Source organism: Ptiloglossa arizonensis, chromosome 4 (genome assembly GCF_051014685.1).
Source record: "Ptiloglossa arizonensis isolate GNS036 chromosome 4, iyPtiAriz1_principal, whole genome shotgun sequence".
NCBI lineage: Eukaryota > Metazoa > Arthropoda > Insecta > Hymenoptera > Colletidae > Ptiloglossa > Ptiloglossa arizonensis.
In genome coordinates, this window is record NC_135051.1 from 24,904,922 (window position 1) to 24,922,187 (window position 17,266).

Sequence of the window (17,266 nt, forward strand, 5' to 3'; positions counted from 1 at the left end):
TGTGCTTCGATTTCACCGACTCGTCCTGGAAATCGAGAAGATCGGTGGGAGACAGAATTCGGTCACGAAATAGTACACGGTATTCGTCCACCGAGCGTTGAAAAATTTGGCCTGTGTATGCATGTATGTGTGTGTGTGTACACACACACACACACACACACACACACACACACACACACACACACACACACACACACACACACACACACACACACACACACACACACACACACACACACACCCCGTACAAAAGGTCTCGCGCGGCAACAATACGTCAGTGAAATTGACTCGGTGTCACGTACGAGGATGCTCTTTCAAAGGTGCCGATGCACCAAGTTTTCCGGGAACCTTGCTAACCAAAAGGATTGACAAAGCGGCGAATCTGGTAAAACTCCCTCCGACAGAGTGTCGGATAGTGCCCCGGAACTGTTTGAGATCGTATTCAGATCGTAGGAAAATATCCCGGATAACCCCAGGGGAGAAACGACTTGAGGACACGTTTCTAACGTCTTGTCGGTGCCGCAAACACCGACGCAACTTCAAAGATGTTTGTCTCGTAACATATTTTCTCTACGTGCCCGCCAAGCCGCCCACGTATCCGTTCTTCCTCGAAAAACGCCGGGATTTTCGTTGCCGCCCGTAAAAAAGGGGAAAAGGAGATTCAGGCTCGTCGGGGTTCCGCTTAGTAAAGTATAGAAAGAAAAAAAAAGAAAGAAAACGTCGTTGGAGGGAAAGCTTCAAACGATGTTTCGCGAAAAATCGTGGACGGTGAATCAGCGCTTTGCAAGTACCTGGGAGGAACACAAATTGAAAAGGAGGCTAGTGGTAACCTCGCAGCGGGATAACTACTCCATCTTTCGGGGAGAATAAAAGGAATAAGACCACTAGGTGGTACGCGACGCCGTAAAAAGCGTTGGAGTTCCTATCTCGTGTGACGAATGTTCGTGTCTCGGTGGACGCGGTAGCTCCACCGCCGGCTGAGTAGGTAACATTGCTTTCTAGGAGAAATTCATCGAAGAGCCTATATTGGATCTATATACGTCGTGAATTTGCGTTTTCATGTATCGAGGACATCGAAATTTCAGGAACAATGAACCTATTATGCATGCCTGGTATCTCTGGTGAAGATGTGGTAAACGTTAGCAGGAGATAATGACTTGACTACCATCCTTCCAACTGCTAGAGACTGGAGTTTAGGATTCTTCGTACCTCGAGGAGAGGTCTAGTTGTTGTAAATTAAACTCCTTTGGTAGTGATGATGGATGCTGTGAGAGCAGCTTAGATATTTCTAGATTGTGATCATCGGAACAAAGGAGTTTATACTGATCTCGGTTCTCGTAAACATTATCTTACACTCCAGTAGCAAAAGTGCCTCAAGAGTTGCTGCAATTGCTTGGGACTGGTGTCTAGGATCCTGATTGTGTCTAGGATCCTGATTGTGTCTAGGAATCTGGGTGTGAAGTCTAGATACTGTAAGTTAACCACCCTTGATAGGGTTGGTATTTTTAGAGAGGGGTTTTTGATGGCAACGGATGTTAGAGAGTAATTACATTCTGTGATAAACACCAATAGCAAAAGTGTTGCAACAGTCCTTGAAATTACCTGAAATTACTCGAAATCTGATGTAGAATCTCCTGGTCTCGATAGTTCAAATGGAACGAGAGGTCAAGTCACTTCAACTCAGATCTTTCTGATAATGGTGGATACATTATTTTTAATTCATTGTCACCGGAGCAGTTAAAGGCACACTGGCCTAAGTACTTACGATCTCTGCACAGCATTCTCATTGTATTACAAGAGATGTTCATCAGTGTTCTCGCGAACAATAAAATTACCAACGACGACGCCCAAGCATGAAGAGGAAACTAGGCAAGAGATTCGCGATCGGCCGCGATTCCACGAGTCACGCGCACAAAGCGACCCTTGCGTTTCAGCCCTCCTCTAACAGTCTGCTTCGTTTCTTTCTCCGGCAAGCATTCTCATTCTCCGATCGTCAACCACCGACGACGCGTCTACCTTTTTGGCGGGAATGAACAGCCATAACGAGACCGCCGAGCAATTACCATCCGTGCGTAAACCGGGGAACTCATAAGCCCGTATTTTTCCCTTTTCTATTTCCGTTTAGTTTTTCCTTCCCTTTCGTGGAATCCTTTGTGACGCGCAGCCTCCTTTCCTGAGCCGCGGGGTAGCTTTCAATTGCGAACTCTTTCGTTCTAGTGTCGTGCTTCTGTACCCGCAGTCCTCTGTACCCGCTCTCTTAATCGTAGGCGTTTCGATCGCTAGATGCTTTTCTCGCCGCAAGGGGACACGAGGTTCGTTGCGTTGAATTCTTTCCCGAGAATGTTCCTCCTGTCGTCGTGTCGGCTCTCAGACGCTTCTTGAACGCGAACCGAATGGTCGTCTTACGACTGAAAGAAACCAACCCAAACGAAGAGGACAAAGTTCTCTGTTGGTACGACTTACCACGTGACAGGAATTACTTAACCATTTCCCCGTTCTTTCATCTTTTCCATCCAAAGTTTCCTGAAGCTTCACTCTCCCGCTAGTTGGTCGCGGGTGGCTGTATGAGAATGTGGACCGTCGAGGTGGTGGCAACCTCGCGCGCAACTCCTAGCTGACTCGGTTCATTGGAAAGGAACGTCAGAATCGTCAAGACGAGGATGAAGATATTTTTGGTCGATTAAATCGCGCGTGGTTAAGATCTACGATTTAAATCCTCTCGCTTGGGTGTTGGAGAAATTCTTCGTGATGGCTTAGAGTAGTGCTGGTTTAAATTTAAACGAATCGGGGGATTGCGGCGAAATTTTTGCGGAAGGGGTAGCAAGTTTATTTCGGGAAATGTCTGAAGTTCGAGTCTGGAAGGTCATCTACGAAGAAGCATAGCGAAGGAGAGCGAGTAAGAATAGGTGTGAGAATGATTGATTTTGTCCAATTATGAAAATTGAAATTTGTTTACTTTATATTTGTAATAATGGCAGTAATGGATCGGCGAGGTTCTCCCGTTTAAGATGAGTCAAATTACGGCGTACATCAGACTAACTTTCTTTTCAAAAAATTAAATATTTTTAAAAGCGAAGAAAATAGAACTGTAGTAAAATTCATCCAAATTGTATCGTTTTGTACTCATTTTGCTCGGGAGAATCTTATCGATCTGTTGGAAACATTGTTACGAAGATGCAGTGAAAAACGTAGAAGAAATTACATATTTTGTCATCGCTGCTTAGCATACGATTGTTGTCTTGTTATATTTATTTACCGCCTTTGTTCGTAGGATCGGATTACGTTCAGCTCTGGACATTTTGTAGGGGAGAAGTGGGTCATTGAAACTTAAACGAGACAACTCTATTGAAATTTAAAGAAGCATTACTGTATTATGTAAGGTTTAATTTCGATTCGTTTGTTATTTTTTTTTCTATCTTCGTGCCAGATGCTCGTGAGACAGTACGTGAGAACAAGCCCTATCAGGAACGGGCAGTCGTCTCCTTTTTCGTAATAATGACGTCATGGAGCAACAGTCGTTCCCCTACCATTTTCATCGCGAATGAATCATCAGCGATGCACATTCCAAAGTAAAGTGTCTTCCAAGAGCGGTAGAACTTTAATTCGAAATAAAGTAAATCTACATAGTATCACCACAAATTCAACGTGACCGTCACAATTCGCTAATGAAATTCGCTCTTCTATACTTTCGCTCGCAATCGGTGGAACTTGGCAGATAACTGTAACAACGCTCATTTACCTCTTCCACCTTGGAAACGAGTTACCATTGTCGGAAAGAACAATTGGGATTCAATTTCGGGGGGTGTACGCGCGTTGATTACGCAATCTCGTTGTAGGCAAGAGGTCGAAGAGGACCGAAACGTCTTCGAAGGGAGGCGGAATGCGAAACGTGGGAACGTTAGAACCGGAATGTCGAGGATCACCACCATCCGGACACGTTGAAGAGCCTGACGGGGTACCCCGAACCGGGAATATCGGGAATGACGGTGAATCCTACGCGTGACTCGAATAACCACCGATCCCCATCCGATATCGGCGAGCGGAGTCACAAAAGCGGACATCTTTCTAGCGGACTGTAATCAACGATTTCTGTGGACTCGAGAGTGTTCCGACGTTCGGCTACCGAATACAACAAGGACCTCTCGACCACCGAAAACAGGCTATATTCCATTTCCAATTTCCCTGGAATCGACGTCTATTGAGACATACCGGGGACCGTTGGAGTCTCGGGACGTAGGGTGTGACCCCCAAGAAATTGAAAATTATTGTATAAAATATGCACCGTAGATGGAGAAATGTTCTAGGACGAGTGAAGAAATTTTTTTTAGGGCAGAGGTGGAAATCCCGAGGTCATGAGTTCGGATTGACGATATTTTAATGAATAGAAAGTATCAATAATTGGTGTTTCATCGATATTGGTAGTGCTCTGTGCTACTGTTCTCAAGATTTTCTGATCTCTCTATATATACATTCTTTTTTGGCGTCTAGGGAAAATAGTGGACAAATTGTGGTTTCAATGGAATAACTGGACAATTTATTTTTTTCTGCATTCTTTCTTAATCTTACTACATATACACATCCTTCTCTTTTTTAATGATCATTTTGTTGACAATGGTCACATGTTTTCTGCACACTTCCAAACACCTTATCCTCGATTTTTTATTACACCGAATGGTCGGAACGTGCATACATAGTTAATCTCGAAGCAATACCCGTTTCAACTAGCATATTGCATAAGAGAATCATAATACTCGACGAAGACGAACGAGCCTTCCCCGGCGGAAAAATGCGGCAGATGGTTCTTGCATCGCGAATCTTTCCATAGTTTTACGTTTCGTTCTCTCCGTTTTTTACGATTTGTGACGCATTCGTCGCATCGATGTGTAACCTTTAATACCCTATTTAATTTTTCGTAGAACAACGAATCGTTGGTGATAACTGCACGGAGCAACTTCGATTAATTCACTGGCCAATATTCGACGCGATAGATTTCCTCGTAGAATCTTCTTTTTGTATTCTCTTCGAGCTTGCATCCGCGCTCCAAATGGACAGAGAACCCCGTGTGCGTTCGTTTGCTTTCGTTGCGATCGAACGAGCTGCTGGACTCGGAGAAACGATCAACCCAGCGAGTTTCTTAGGAAAACAGGATGTTTTAAAATTCCCGTAGACGTCCTTCCGGCTAATGAGCCCTGTCGTGTTTACGTGTCTACCCTCCGGCGACCGTTGAACATACACTGAGAATCCGACGCGGTGGAGAAAGACGGAAAGTTGATGGTGGATAGGATGAGGATGGAACGAAAAGAAACGTTTGGATTTCGCGGGTTGGTTTCGGAACGTGCCGAACATATTTTTCCGCGATTACATCTCCCTAGATGTATTACGTACGTGTCTATGTGATACGTTCGCTTGAAAAATAAGAGTCGAATACACAGAGGATGTCGCGTTTATCGTTGCCATCTCGAACGTGTCTTTGCGACTCTGAGGGAAACATTTAGGGTAATCTAATGAGATTGCACGACGAGCATTTTAAAAAGATTATAACTATTATGTTTATGAGAGAACGTGTATCAAGTTATCGTGACTAAATTTAACACTGTTCATAAACGATTATGAACAACCACCAACAACGATTCTCGGTAAACTGCTTTCTTTCAATGATACTCTATACAACGGTTCTCCTGTTCAATGCTACGGTGTCCTTTATATCCCCGATTCTGGTCCTACGTGACCTAGGATTGGAGGCCATGGTTGTCTCGGGGGATGCGAAAGGCGTGAGCCGGGTTTACATGTCTCTTAGGGTGGTTGCTGGGACGATAACTAAAAGGTAGGTTTGCTTCATATCGTCGTTATTCGACAGTTCTACTGTCCCAACGACGTCTTCTTTGCTGGGTTACGACCCCCGTATGTAGGGTTGCTCGTTCCTACACTCTTTCTTTGTCACACATCTCAAGCTTTCCAATCGATCCCATAGTTTATGATATGACAGTACTATTTCGATACTCCAGAATTTTCACGAAAACTTGAAACTCGGGTGTCACGGTAAACAATATATCGACGACCGATGACCTCTCGATGCTGGTTGAACTCGTCGATTCTTTCTCTTCCTTGAGCGCTAAAAAACTTTTTACCAGAAATTCTCGATTGGCTCCGACCACTCGTCCAACTTTGCACAGAGTTCGATTGGTCGATACATTATTGAGGCTCGTTTCGTTCGATTCATGATTTCTTGAGATGCTCGGCTAACCGCATGTCCGCGAAAGTAATCTCCCACGACCTCCTCTCGGACATCGATTCACGTTCATCGTTTCGCATGGAAACTTGCGGTCGCATTTGGGGCTATCCTCAGCGAGAGTTTGCACGTGGTGCGCCGTCTATTTTAAAACAAGATCGAAAACCGGACCTTTGCCGTGGGAAATAATGGTGTAACGTTGACCACTTCTGAGATTCGATATATATATTCTTTATGTTCAATCGTTCGATTTACGTCGCCAGCAGGGTCATTAGAAACTATACTGGTTTTTTTTTTACGATTCTAGGCTGTAAAATCTTGGACAGTAGAAAGAGAAAGAGTTTGTATCTTTTAAGGTAGATAGTATTCGCCAAATGGAATAGAAAGGATCGCGTAAATATTGGTTAAAAAACTATTTACGATGCTATGAGCCCACTTTTTTTATATTGGTATTTATGTTTTTAAAGAAATTCAGTATTTTTTCACCTGCAACATACTCACCACCAGCGAGTTGCCGTGATTAGGGCCCATGCTTCCCCTTCCACTGTCGCTTCCCACTCCGCGCGAGCTCCATCCCCACTACTAAGACATATGTTTTCCCTTCCACTGTCGCTCCTCACTCTACGCGAGCTCCATCCCCACTATTATGTCCTAAACTTCCACTTCCACAGTTTCTCGTAACTGTGCGCGCACTACCACCCCCACCACTAAGGCCCAGGTTTCCCCCTCTACCGTCGCCCTCTACTTTCACTCATTATCCTTATGCGTTGTCAAAATTCAACAAACGAGGTACTTGCTATAGTTGGATCGCCACTTATACAGGAGTATTGGGTCTTGGACCCAAGATACTTTTACAGCAATTACTTACGACTGTTGTTCCTCAAGTTTTCGATATACCCAGTTATCGTCTTTGAGTTGATACTGCAAGCACAATCGTCAGAAGTATATACACTTTACCACAGCAGTTTCCAGAATTCCCTAGCACAACCAGGCGACCCAAATGTCCATATTTGTGAGCAGTCGAAAATAACGTCCACCAAGTGACCATATCCCGGTTTCAGGATCGGACGTTTTTAATACGGAGAGATATCCTGTCACGTTTTTGAATGTGCGTTTCGTGTTACCTATTCTGGGAAACTATTCCCCGGGTAAGAGTAAGTTACGCCCGCGATACATTATTCACCGCACGATAAATTATTCGCGACATTGTCAGGGAAAAAGCGAGACGACGGTCCACGCGCGTGGACCGTGTTGCTAAGCCGCGGTAAATTTCGTCCGAGAACGAATCCCGATCCCCTTCTCCCCTCTACGTTTCTCCACCGGTCCCGGAAGTACCGTTCAGGGTATAAAATAGAGTCTTACCGGGCGAACACCGATTCAATTTTGACGTCGAGCTCGCCGTGGCGAGTGGAAGCCTTTCCAATTTTCCGAAATAGACTGCACACTCGCCGTGAAACCGGGTAGAAAAGATTTTTTGGGCGGAACGCAGCTTTCCAAATGATGACTACGCGACGAGGACCATACATCCTGGGATACCACGCCTTGAACTTTTCCATGGAATTCGTTAACGACGAGTAGGAGCAAGGTCCTCTTCGTAAAAGCGAAAATATATTCGAAAATTCTTCGTCTTCATTGAAAAGAGCGTATTCGAATTGTTCTTCGAGAAACCTATAGTTAAAATATAACAACGGAGAAGATCTTTACCTAAATATCGACCGGTCAATATTGTCTTCAGCAGCAAACAGTCGATAATCAGTTTCTCTACAGGGAGCTAATTTTTTGTATATACTTTCTTAATTCTTTGTAAATTTCGCTTTTCCTCTGAATATTAAAAAGTGTCTATTAAATTTATTCTTACGAATTTTTACTTTCACATTTATCGATCAGACCGGTAACAATTATTCCTCCCTTGAAGGTCTAGTAATTGTATTATTTACATCCACGTTTGTCTGGAATGGTCGATAGTGTTGTTACCCTCGTTGAATATTTAATTTCCGCGAAAAAAGGTACCCGACCAGGGCCATTCTACTAGGATCCATCCTGAAAGTACCCCCTATAGTGTACCCCCCTAAAAGTGTTTGATATTCGGCTTATTTCATCGTTTCGAGTCCCTTCCGTTTTGCTCGTGGTCCAAGTCTCAACGTAATTGCGCATAAGAGGCTTACAGGGAGATATCGACTCCTGGAGCACAGTACTGTCTTCGAACCACGCGAAAAGGAGACACGAAGGTCCGGGGTAACAACCATCGTCTTCCGGTAACGGAGACAATCGCGGGAGTCGCGTTTTCTCGGAAAGATACCACAAGGCAACGCCGGTTACTCTTCTCAAGGATTTTAGTGTATCTGGTGCTCCATTCGATGGGGGGCTAATAGGTAATCGTCGATAAGAGGCTTAAGTACGGATGTTTGGTACGAGGCATCTACTTCTGGGAATAATGCGTTCCCCGATGGTTCGTGATACCACCGAGTACAACGCAAATGCGTTTAGAGATTGATCTGCACACCCGGTGTGTTTGGTAGACCGTATTCGGAACGTAGACAACCACCGACGCCTAATGGATAGCTTGGAAAAATCCGCAAATGCACGGGGGGCTAATTGAACGCGTCGGAACGCGGATTCTCCGTTATACCGTGTACAGGGTGGTCTGTAATTCGTCGTAACGAGGTCAGCGAGATTTTAACGCGAGGCGATCGGAACTGCTAGCTAACGAAATGGTCGGAGACGTCATTTTCGATAGAAATGCGTTCGAAGGTGACCAAACGAGCCCTGACATCGCGTTGGAAAACAGGGCACGCAGTCAGTGATCCGTAGCGGAATCCGTAACGCATTTCCAAAAGTGTTTCTTGCGAGTGTGTTACTTTCGTGAAATCTAGCCGGAGAAACGAAGAAAATTTGAGACGCTGTTGCATTCGTAAGTGCCGCGAGGCTTGAATTTCGGCGATCGTTCGATAGGAGCGTAATCTCACTCCGCGTCCCGCAGATATCTTGTTCACAACGAGGGGAAAAGTTTCGTGGGTAAACGAAGAGATAGGGAGTCATTAGCCGTGGAACTAATAACGTTAGATAATGAAGGGCGTGGCGTTTGGCCCGGGCGAACGAATGGATAAATCACCGGTTAGATATTTAAGGCGGTACGCGGCTGGATAGATCGACCGATAGACGACGAGTGGGGCCGAGTGGAAAGCCGGATAAGACGGAATTAATTTCTCCGTAATCGGCGATTAGACGTTCCCGAAGCGTTCCAGAGGACGGGCAGTACCCTGTCAAAATCTAAACTAAATCCTAATCGGATTAACGTTCACCGACTCGACGCCTCGGCAGCTTTCGCTTCCAAGTTTCCGACGTGGCCACGACCTCCTTCGAGTAGCGATGCATCTCTGGCTCCGCCCCGAGAACCCGAGGGTCTTCGCGGTTCACGGTATCTGGTACGCGCGGGACGAAAATTGCAGGACGAACAAACACGCTCTGTATTAACTCCCAAGAACGATACAGCAGACGTCGGGGAAAAGAGAGAGGAGAGCTTCGTTAGTCGTCCTTATCCACCGTTGATACGAAACGCGTTCATTTTCCATTTCACTTTTTTCACCCTGCGGGAGACTGCTCTTCAGACTTTGCCTTCTAATGATCATTTTGTTTCTTTCTATTTCCATCCGTACGAGGAATTTAAGTGGGTTAGTGGAAAATAATAATAATTCTCTATTCGAAGGTGTGTACCAACTCCATGACGAGCAGGTACGAGCTGGCGTATCGAGATGCGGGGATAAACTGTGTATGGTTCGGAGTTTAGCGGAGGTTCACGACTTTAAAAATTTTCGAGACTCGAAATTTATTAAATATCTTCGAATTTCCGAGTGTTTCGAAACTTCCGAGACTTTCAAGAGTTTTCTCGAATCGACCGAGTGGGAGCATTGTGTGTAAGACAATGGTTTGAAAAGTGGTGGTTTTGTACGTCTTTTAAGATTATCGAGACTTTCAGAAGCTTCTTCTAAGCATTCCCGAAACGATTCGAATCTCCGCATTCTAGAGAATCTTCAAACCACTTCAAAGTTTTGATTCGACCCCCCCCCCCCTCTCCCCATAGCTAAATGCATGATACGAGAGATTCTTCGAACTGACACCGTTTACTGATCTCAATACGTTTCGATTTGTCTCCGAAACGGACGTACAATACAGACTTTTTTTGCTATTTCTTCGATACAATCCCTTCGTTTCCTCGCCGGTCTTTCCATCGGCAGTTCAACGCAGTTGGAAATCAACTCGGTGCACCGATCTCGGGCTGCGTTCGCGCGCGTCGAGGCGTAAAATAAGCCACTGCGACGTCTCGACGCCGATGGCCTACGAGGTTCCTCGTCTATTCGATTAGCTCCCTACCGTAGAATCTCTGTGTCGAGGTAAGCTCCGAATTCGCTACAGTCTTCTTTCGAGTCCTTATTTTGCATCGTTCGGATTACATCGACTTTCGTAAGGTATTCTCCGCTTTCAGGTCAGAAAATTAGTAAAAATAGTCGACTACATAATTCTCCTAATTGTTGAATAATGGTACGCATCGTACATCCCGAGAGCGTGTTCCTTTTATTCTTCCTACTTTGCAAGAGTTACCATCGCCACCACTAAGGCTCATGCTTCCCCCTCCATAGTCTTTCCCAACTACTCGCGTGCTATTATCCCCACCATCGAGTCCACGTTACTAAGACCTAGGCTTCCCTTTCCACCGCGGCTCCCTACTCCACGCGACTACTATCCCCACCACTGAGCCCACGCTACTAAGGCCCATGCTTTTCCCTTCCACTGTCGCACGCTACTACGCGCGAACTGTCACTGCCACCATTAAGTCCACGCGACTAAGGTCGATGTTTCCCCCTTCCATTGTCAATCTTCGCTCGAGTTACTCGAATACCTCTCCACCGGGGGACCTCCGCGTCGATGTAAACTCTGAACACGCTGCAGTCTTCTACCGAATTATTTCCTGGATACTGTTCGTATCGTTCGGATGGCATCGATTTTGTCGATGTGTTCTCCGCTCCCATAGGGAAAAGTTCGGCAAAAATCGTCGACGATAGAATTCTCATACTTATCAAAGAATTGTACGCACGGTACATTCCGAGAGCGAACTCCCTTTGTCCCCGTTTCGCGTCTCGGCAGATTTCAGGAACGTCTTAAAGTTTCCCCGAGTACTCCGTCGAGCGGAATCGGCAGTCGGCTCTTTAACTCAGTTTAATAGCCGATCGATGGGCAAATTGGGTTAAGGGTTTCCTGAAAGGACTTTGGGTTTGTGCCCGGTTCCGAAGCACGGAGCGCGTTCTCCTTAAACAACGGCCACGATACCGGTTCGGTTCGATTCTATTAGGAGACAAGAGCAACGTCCTCACGGGCCCGTCTTAGACTTTCGGACCAAGTATCGAGTACCACGAGACTGAGTTTTGCTCGCTATACTGAAAACTGATATCGTATCGCGCGGGCCGAACTGTTGCGGGTCTCGTGCAGCCATATTCTTCGCTTCGGTCCACGCCATCGTTTAATCAGCCGATGATTTCGCCAAAGGCTGCCGCGCCGCTCTTTTCTTCGCAGGAGCGAGGTTTCACAGTAGCAGGAACGCCTTTTGCAAACAGAATACTGTCGAAGACTATTGTCTTTGTCGATACTATCGACTCGTAACCTTGTCTTTCCATTTCCGATAGTAAGTTTCTTTTCACCGTAAAAATCAATTTGTTTTCATATGGAATATTCTTCTATTCCTTTTTAAACAACTCTTGTCCGTACATCGACTCTACGCCATTGGTCCCATAGTGAACCTTTCAAGCATTTCTCAATCCTTCCGGCAACAGTGTCAAATTTTGATTCCTCCACCATTATTTTCCTCCAATTAAAGTATTCTATCGAACAACTTCGATCATATGGTTCTTCAGACTTCGGAATAATTTTTAAATTTATGTCTGTCCATTTCACATGTAATTTCCCCGATTAAAGGCAGTTGTTTGTTAAATCGGTGATAATGGTCTTGCAATTGATCCAACGTGCTCGGTGATTCGTTTAAGTTCGGTGTTTGAATTCGTGTAACTTGATTCTTGGTCGATCCGAGAGTATCACCAAAAATAACACGTTCCTCCTAAATCCTATCTTCGAGAGTTCGCTTTAGATAGAACAGCGACGTTACTTCGAGGCTGATTAAACTCGATCGACGAAGTCTCGAGTGTAATTATTCTGGCATCCGCAGGGGACAATCGGTTCGAAGGAATAAGCGACGAGCGCGGGGACCAATCGACCGCAAATTGCGAAGCTTCTCGAGACAGAATCGTTCGCCGGTGCATCCTTGCTTAACGATTGTCCGAGCAGTTGCTTGTTTCTCAATTAACGATCCCTGCTCGAATCTGACCGTCAATCGTGACGATTTCCGGCAGTGTTCACCGATTTCCCTAGATCCGTCCAAGTACCGCAATTTCCAGAAACTCCGATAAGTTTCCAAGTAGTTTCCCGCGGAACTGAGCGAACTTCGTCGAGCAGGGCAGCGAAGGAGAGGAGTAGGTCGACGAGCGGATAGGGATGGGGGATAGTGTTTTTAAATTTCCATAGTTACGCGGCACAGTTTCGATCTCTTCCCGTTTGTCTGAGATTTTGGGAACATTTGGATCTGGGACATTCTTAACAATTTTTTACACTTGCAACTATTTACGCTTTACACTTGTAAATAGTTTTACAATTTGCAAGTGTGAGGCGAATTTGTTTAACTAGTGAATTGTAAAATATGAATGCTTTCGTCTCCAAAGTGTTATTTGATAAGTTCATTATAAAGTACGAATCCTTTACTAAAAATTGAACGAAAACGTTCATAGCCTTCACTAACTCTAGCAACTGTTAATCATGACAATTTTAATAACTTCTAAGAAGAGGACGATGACGAGTAAATAGTAAAATATAAACGCTTCGCTGATAATTGATTAGATCTCTCCGATCCATAAACGTGAACGTATAAGCGTTGACAACCTAAAAGGTGACTAACAGGCGACGCTTTCGGTGAGCGTGGACACTCTAAAAGGTGATTAACAAACCATCGATCGATGAGCGTTGACACTCTAAAAGATGTTAATTGGCCCATCGGGTGGGTCCAGCAGCGCCGACATCGAAAAGCTTATTGTTATGTTTGTGGTGGACGAAGCAATAATCGTTTCGAGTAGTCGTGGGGACTTACCAATGACGGTGAAGTTGACCTTGAGATTCCTGGTGGGCGAGTTGCGGAAATCGACCCTGCATCTGTACACACCCTCGTCACTCTCCCGCAGGTCACGAATCGTCAGCTGGGCGGGCGAACTTGCTCTGAAAGACGCTCGGTCTCCCCAAAAATGCGAGGCGCTCCACAGCTTCGCTTTACCGAATTGTCGATTCCGCGCGTCGTAGCTGAAAAACAACGTAAACGGATCGGTCATCGTTGGGATACTCGCGCGCGTCCGGTCGACGCAACTAGAACGACGAAGATTAGTTTACGGTCGGACTAAAAATCCAAAATGGGCGAACGATTGGAGACAGACGCGTGCATTCGACCATGCACGTTTGAACATGTACACACTTGAATACGACCATGCACGTTTGAACATGTACACACTTGAATACGCGCTCAAACCTACATACACTTTAACATACACGCTCATACACACACTGAAATACACGCTCCTATGTACTTACTAAAACATACACTTTCGGACATTCACATTCGGACATATACAGTCAAACATACACATTCAAACATACATAGTTGAACATATACATTCAAACACTCTCCCTCTTTCTCTCCCTTCTTCCCACTCAACTTATTCACTCACTTAGTTGCTCCCAAATCCAAACACATTCGTACGCGTACACGTTGATCGCGCTGGCTATACTTAACCCCGTCCAATTTTTCACTCAACTTTCACAATTCGTCATAGTCGGAGATCCGAACGGAGGAGTTTCCCGCCCCTCGCCCCTCCCGTTCCATAGAGTCTCGTGCCCGAAACTCAATACAGACCGTCAGAAGTGCACTCGACCGAGAGAGTCAGATAACCTTTTACTTCTAGGAGATGTAGCCCTTCGAGATGGCATTAGAAGATGTATCAGTGGGGGGTTTTCGGGGGATCTCGAATGCCCCGGGGAGGATTTGTTCGTGCTGTCCTCGAGCAACGACACGGATAACTTCGTAACGACTCCACGAACGGATAAACATTTCTTCGACGACGTTCCTGACGTGCCTCGATCATTAACTAGGTTGCACGAGGCACCCTCATCTTGGATCTTTGTTTCACTAGTTTTGCATTCGAAATACGTCATCTGAGATCGCTACATGCGATGATCTTTTTCAAACATTTGCACCTGCAATTGTAATATGTACTCTCTAAATCATCTATGATTAACATTGATACTCGTATCGATATTATCGTTCTTTTCTAATCGCAGGTACACACTGCCGGTTGGAAGACCACCCGAGTTTATTTTATCATAGAATTACTGGAGGGCCCCCCCAACGGTTCTGTTATTTTAATGGCCGGCTAGAAACAGATAGCCATTGTTGAAATTCAGTGACCCTTGTTGAAATTTAGGTTTTATTGTAAATAGCACACACGCAAAAAAGTTCCGGAATCGAAGGAAGTATTACTAAAATTGACTTTAAACTTCTCGATGGTGTTGTATCTCGTCGTCAAGAGAAACAAGAAATCTTTTCACGACCTTCCGTGACCTTTGTCGCAATTTTCGTTTCCATTTCACGGAGACGAAGGGGTCGTCGGTGTTTTCGCCTCCGGTCGTCAATTATCGGGTCGAGCGGCGACCGAACGAGTTCGTAAGTGTAATCGCGCGACAAAGTTCGGGTCGAGTCACGACGATAAGACGTCGCACGGTCGATCAACGGAAGGAGGACCGTCCGACGTTGACTTGTCCGAAGTTTCGACGGTTGTGCAGCCTCATTCGGTGCAGTTTGTCCGCGGCCGTAAGACAAATTGGATTGGTTTTTAACGAGCACGATGACTGGGGAGAGTTTCCCGAGAGGCACGGATCCGATCTCGACCGACTTGTCGGCGTTCACCGTCGACCCGTCTCGCCTCTTTCGCATCTACTCGGATAGCATCGGTCGTTTACCTTCCACGTCGGCTGATTTACGAGAAATTAAAGAGGCATCGAGATCGCGCAACTCGCGGAAAAAAACTCTTAATTACCGTCCCGTTTTTTCTCGTGTAGCCTCGTCGCCGGATAAAATCTCTCCAACTGGCACTCTACGGGAGGGAAGGGGAAAAAAAAACGAAAAAATAACAGTTTCGCACGGTTACGTCGAAACGTCACGCCTCGTGGAAACCGTAAGTGGAACCGGTATGTGATTTTGTTTGAATATCAAGAGGGTCGAGCTGCGTCTTTTCCGAAGTTGTTTTTCAAAAATTTCACCTTGCATTTTCCATTCATTTTCTCCGGTAGAATAACCGATCTGTTTCAGTTCAACCATGCCCCAAGAATATTCAAAGTCGAATTCTTTGGTAACAGCACGTCGAGTCAGAAAATTTCTCTTTTCTTCCTTCGGTACATACGGGCCCGATAAATATTGAAAGAATGTTATCCGAAATTTTCGATTCATTTTGTCACATAGAATCACTGACGTTCATCTTACAATACACTCACACCCTGAAAATGTTCAAAGTCGACCTTCTTTTAACCAAGGCATGCCAGGAAGAGAGGTGATTTCACATTTGTAATTAATTTTCTCTCGTAGACGATACTCGGACACCCTGTACAATTATACAAATTATTCTCGCAGTCACCAGGGACGTTTCTTGGTATCTAAAGAACAAAGAAAGCGAAAATTAAAAATACACCTGTGTCTGCAAACAAGTTACGAAGTTGAGAGATAAGGAAAATCGTAGAAAAATAAAAAAGACACTCACAGACCTCCGCGAGGAATTCTCGCGAAGAAAGAGAACGCGATTAAAGGACGACGGATAATTGGTTAACGTTGCACCCCGTCCCCCTTCTGGATGCCGTCGGATGACAATGTGCGCGCGAGATACAAGAGAAATTACGAAACCTGTCCAAGATAAGTACGATTTACGAGAGAATCCCTAGAGAGAAACGAAGGCAATTCGTGTCCGAGAACAAATCGAGGAGCGCGTAACGGTTCAATGACAAATACAGCAACAAAGAATGAAAAGTTCCTCGTCATATGAACCGATCGTGGGCGTTCTAATCATTTCACGTTGTTCGAGAACCGCTAACCGCTGCATCTGGGGTACAAACCGCGGTCACGCGGACTAAATAATTCGGTGGCTAGGGATTTTTTTTTTGTTCTCCTTCCACGATCGTAGAGAGCTCTCCAGGGTCGTGGAAACGACCGTTTAAAGGCGCTGGAATAACCGCGGACAGGCGAAGAGAAGGTCAAATGGGGGGTTGGGGGACAGTATCGAGAGAAAGAACGAGGGTGGAACAGATGAAGCGAAAGATAAAACGGAGACTGTCTCTCTCTGTTTCTCGCTCGGTCTCTAAACAAATTAAAATAATTGCCGCGACTCGTCGGGAGACCCCCGGCCCGGTTCCAGAGGCAAAAGAACGTTTCCCATGAATACGCTAGTGTCGGTGAAACGAGTGTTCCACGGAGAAGGTGGAAACCCGAAGCGGTCGCAGGTCGCAAGGGGGGTTTAGGAGAGACAGGTCCACGAAGGGGACTCAACCACTCTCGGGACTCTTAAAAGGAGCTTAACTTCGCGCATAAAATTAAGGCATTGTAATTGCAGACGGCGTCGCCACTGCGGCAGCACATTTCTCTCTTTTCTGTCTTCTGCCCCCCCCCCCCCCCCCCCCCCCCGCCTTACCCTCGATGTTTCGTTATATTCCAAGGGTACCGACCACCCAGGTCCTTCGTTCCCTTCTCTCTTAACCTCCGTTTCGTTCGACCGGAAAATATAATTTGCTCCCTGTTAACTTTTGTTCGCCGGGAACTGAGCATCAATGGAGAGGGTGGAACGCGGTGATAAAATGATTTTTAATTTGGATTAGACGCAAGCCGGAAAGGTTGCGAAAACGGCAAGGTTC

At 45.6% G+C, this 17,266-nt stretch overlaps 1 protein-coding gene and 1 long non-coding RNA gene across 4 annotated transcripts in view; one reads left to right on the forward strand and one right to left on the reverse strand.

Moving 5' to 3' along the window:
* The window catches only part of LOC143145197 (nephrin), a 179,419-nt gene that overhangs the window by 111,860 nt on the left and 50,293 nt on the right, over window positions 1-17,266 (reverse strand). For all 3 annotated transcript variants that reach the window (XM_076308345.1, XM_076308344.1, XM_076308346.1), the window contains exon 4: window positions 13,416-13,621. In XM_076308345.1, coding sequence (XP_076164460.1) covers window positions 13,416-13,621 — 206 coding nt within the window. The remainder of the gene's footprint in view (window positions 1-13,415; window positions 13,622-17,266) is intronic.
* LOC143145199 (uncharacterized) overlaps window positions 1-17,266 on the forward strand; it is a 125,651-nt gene that overhangs the window by 103,984 nt on the left and 4,401 nt on the right. The gene's annotated exons all lie outside the window — the stretch shown is intronic.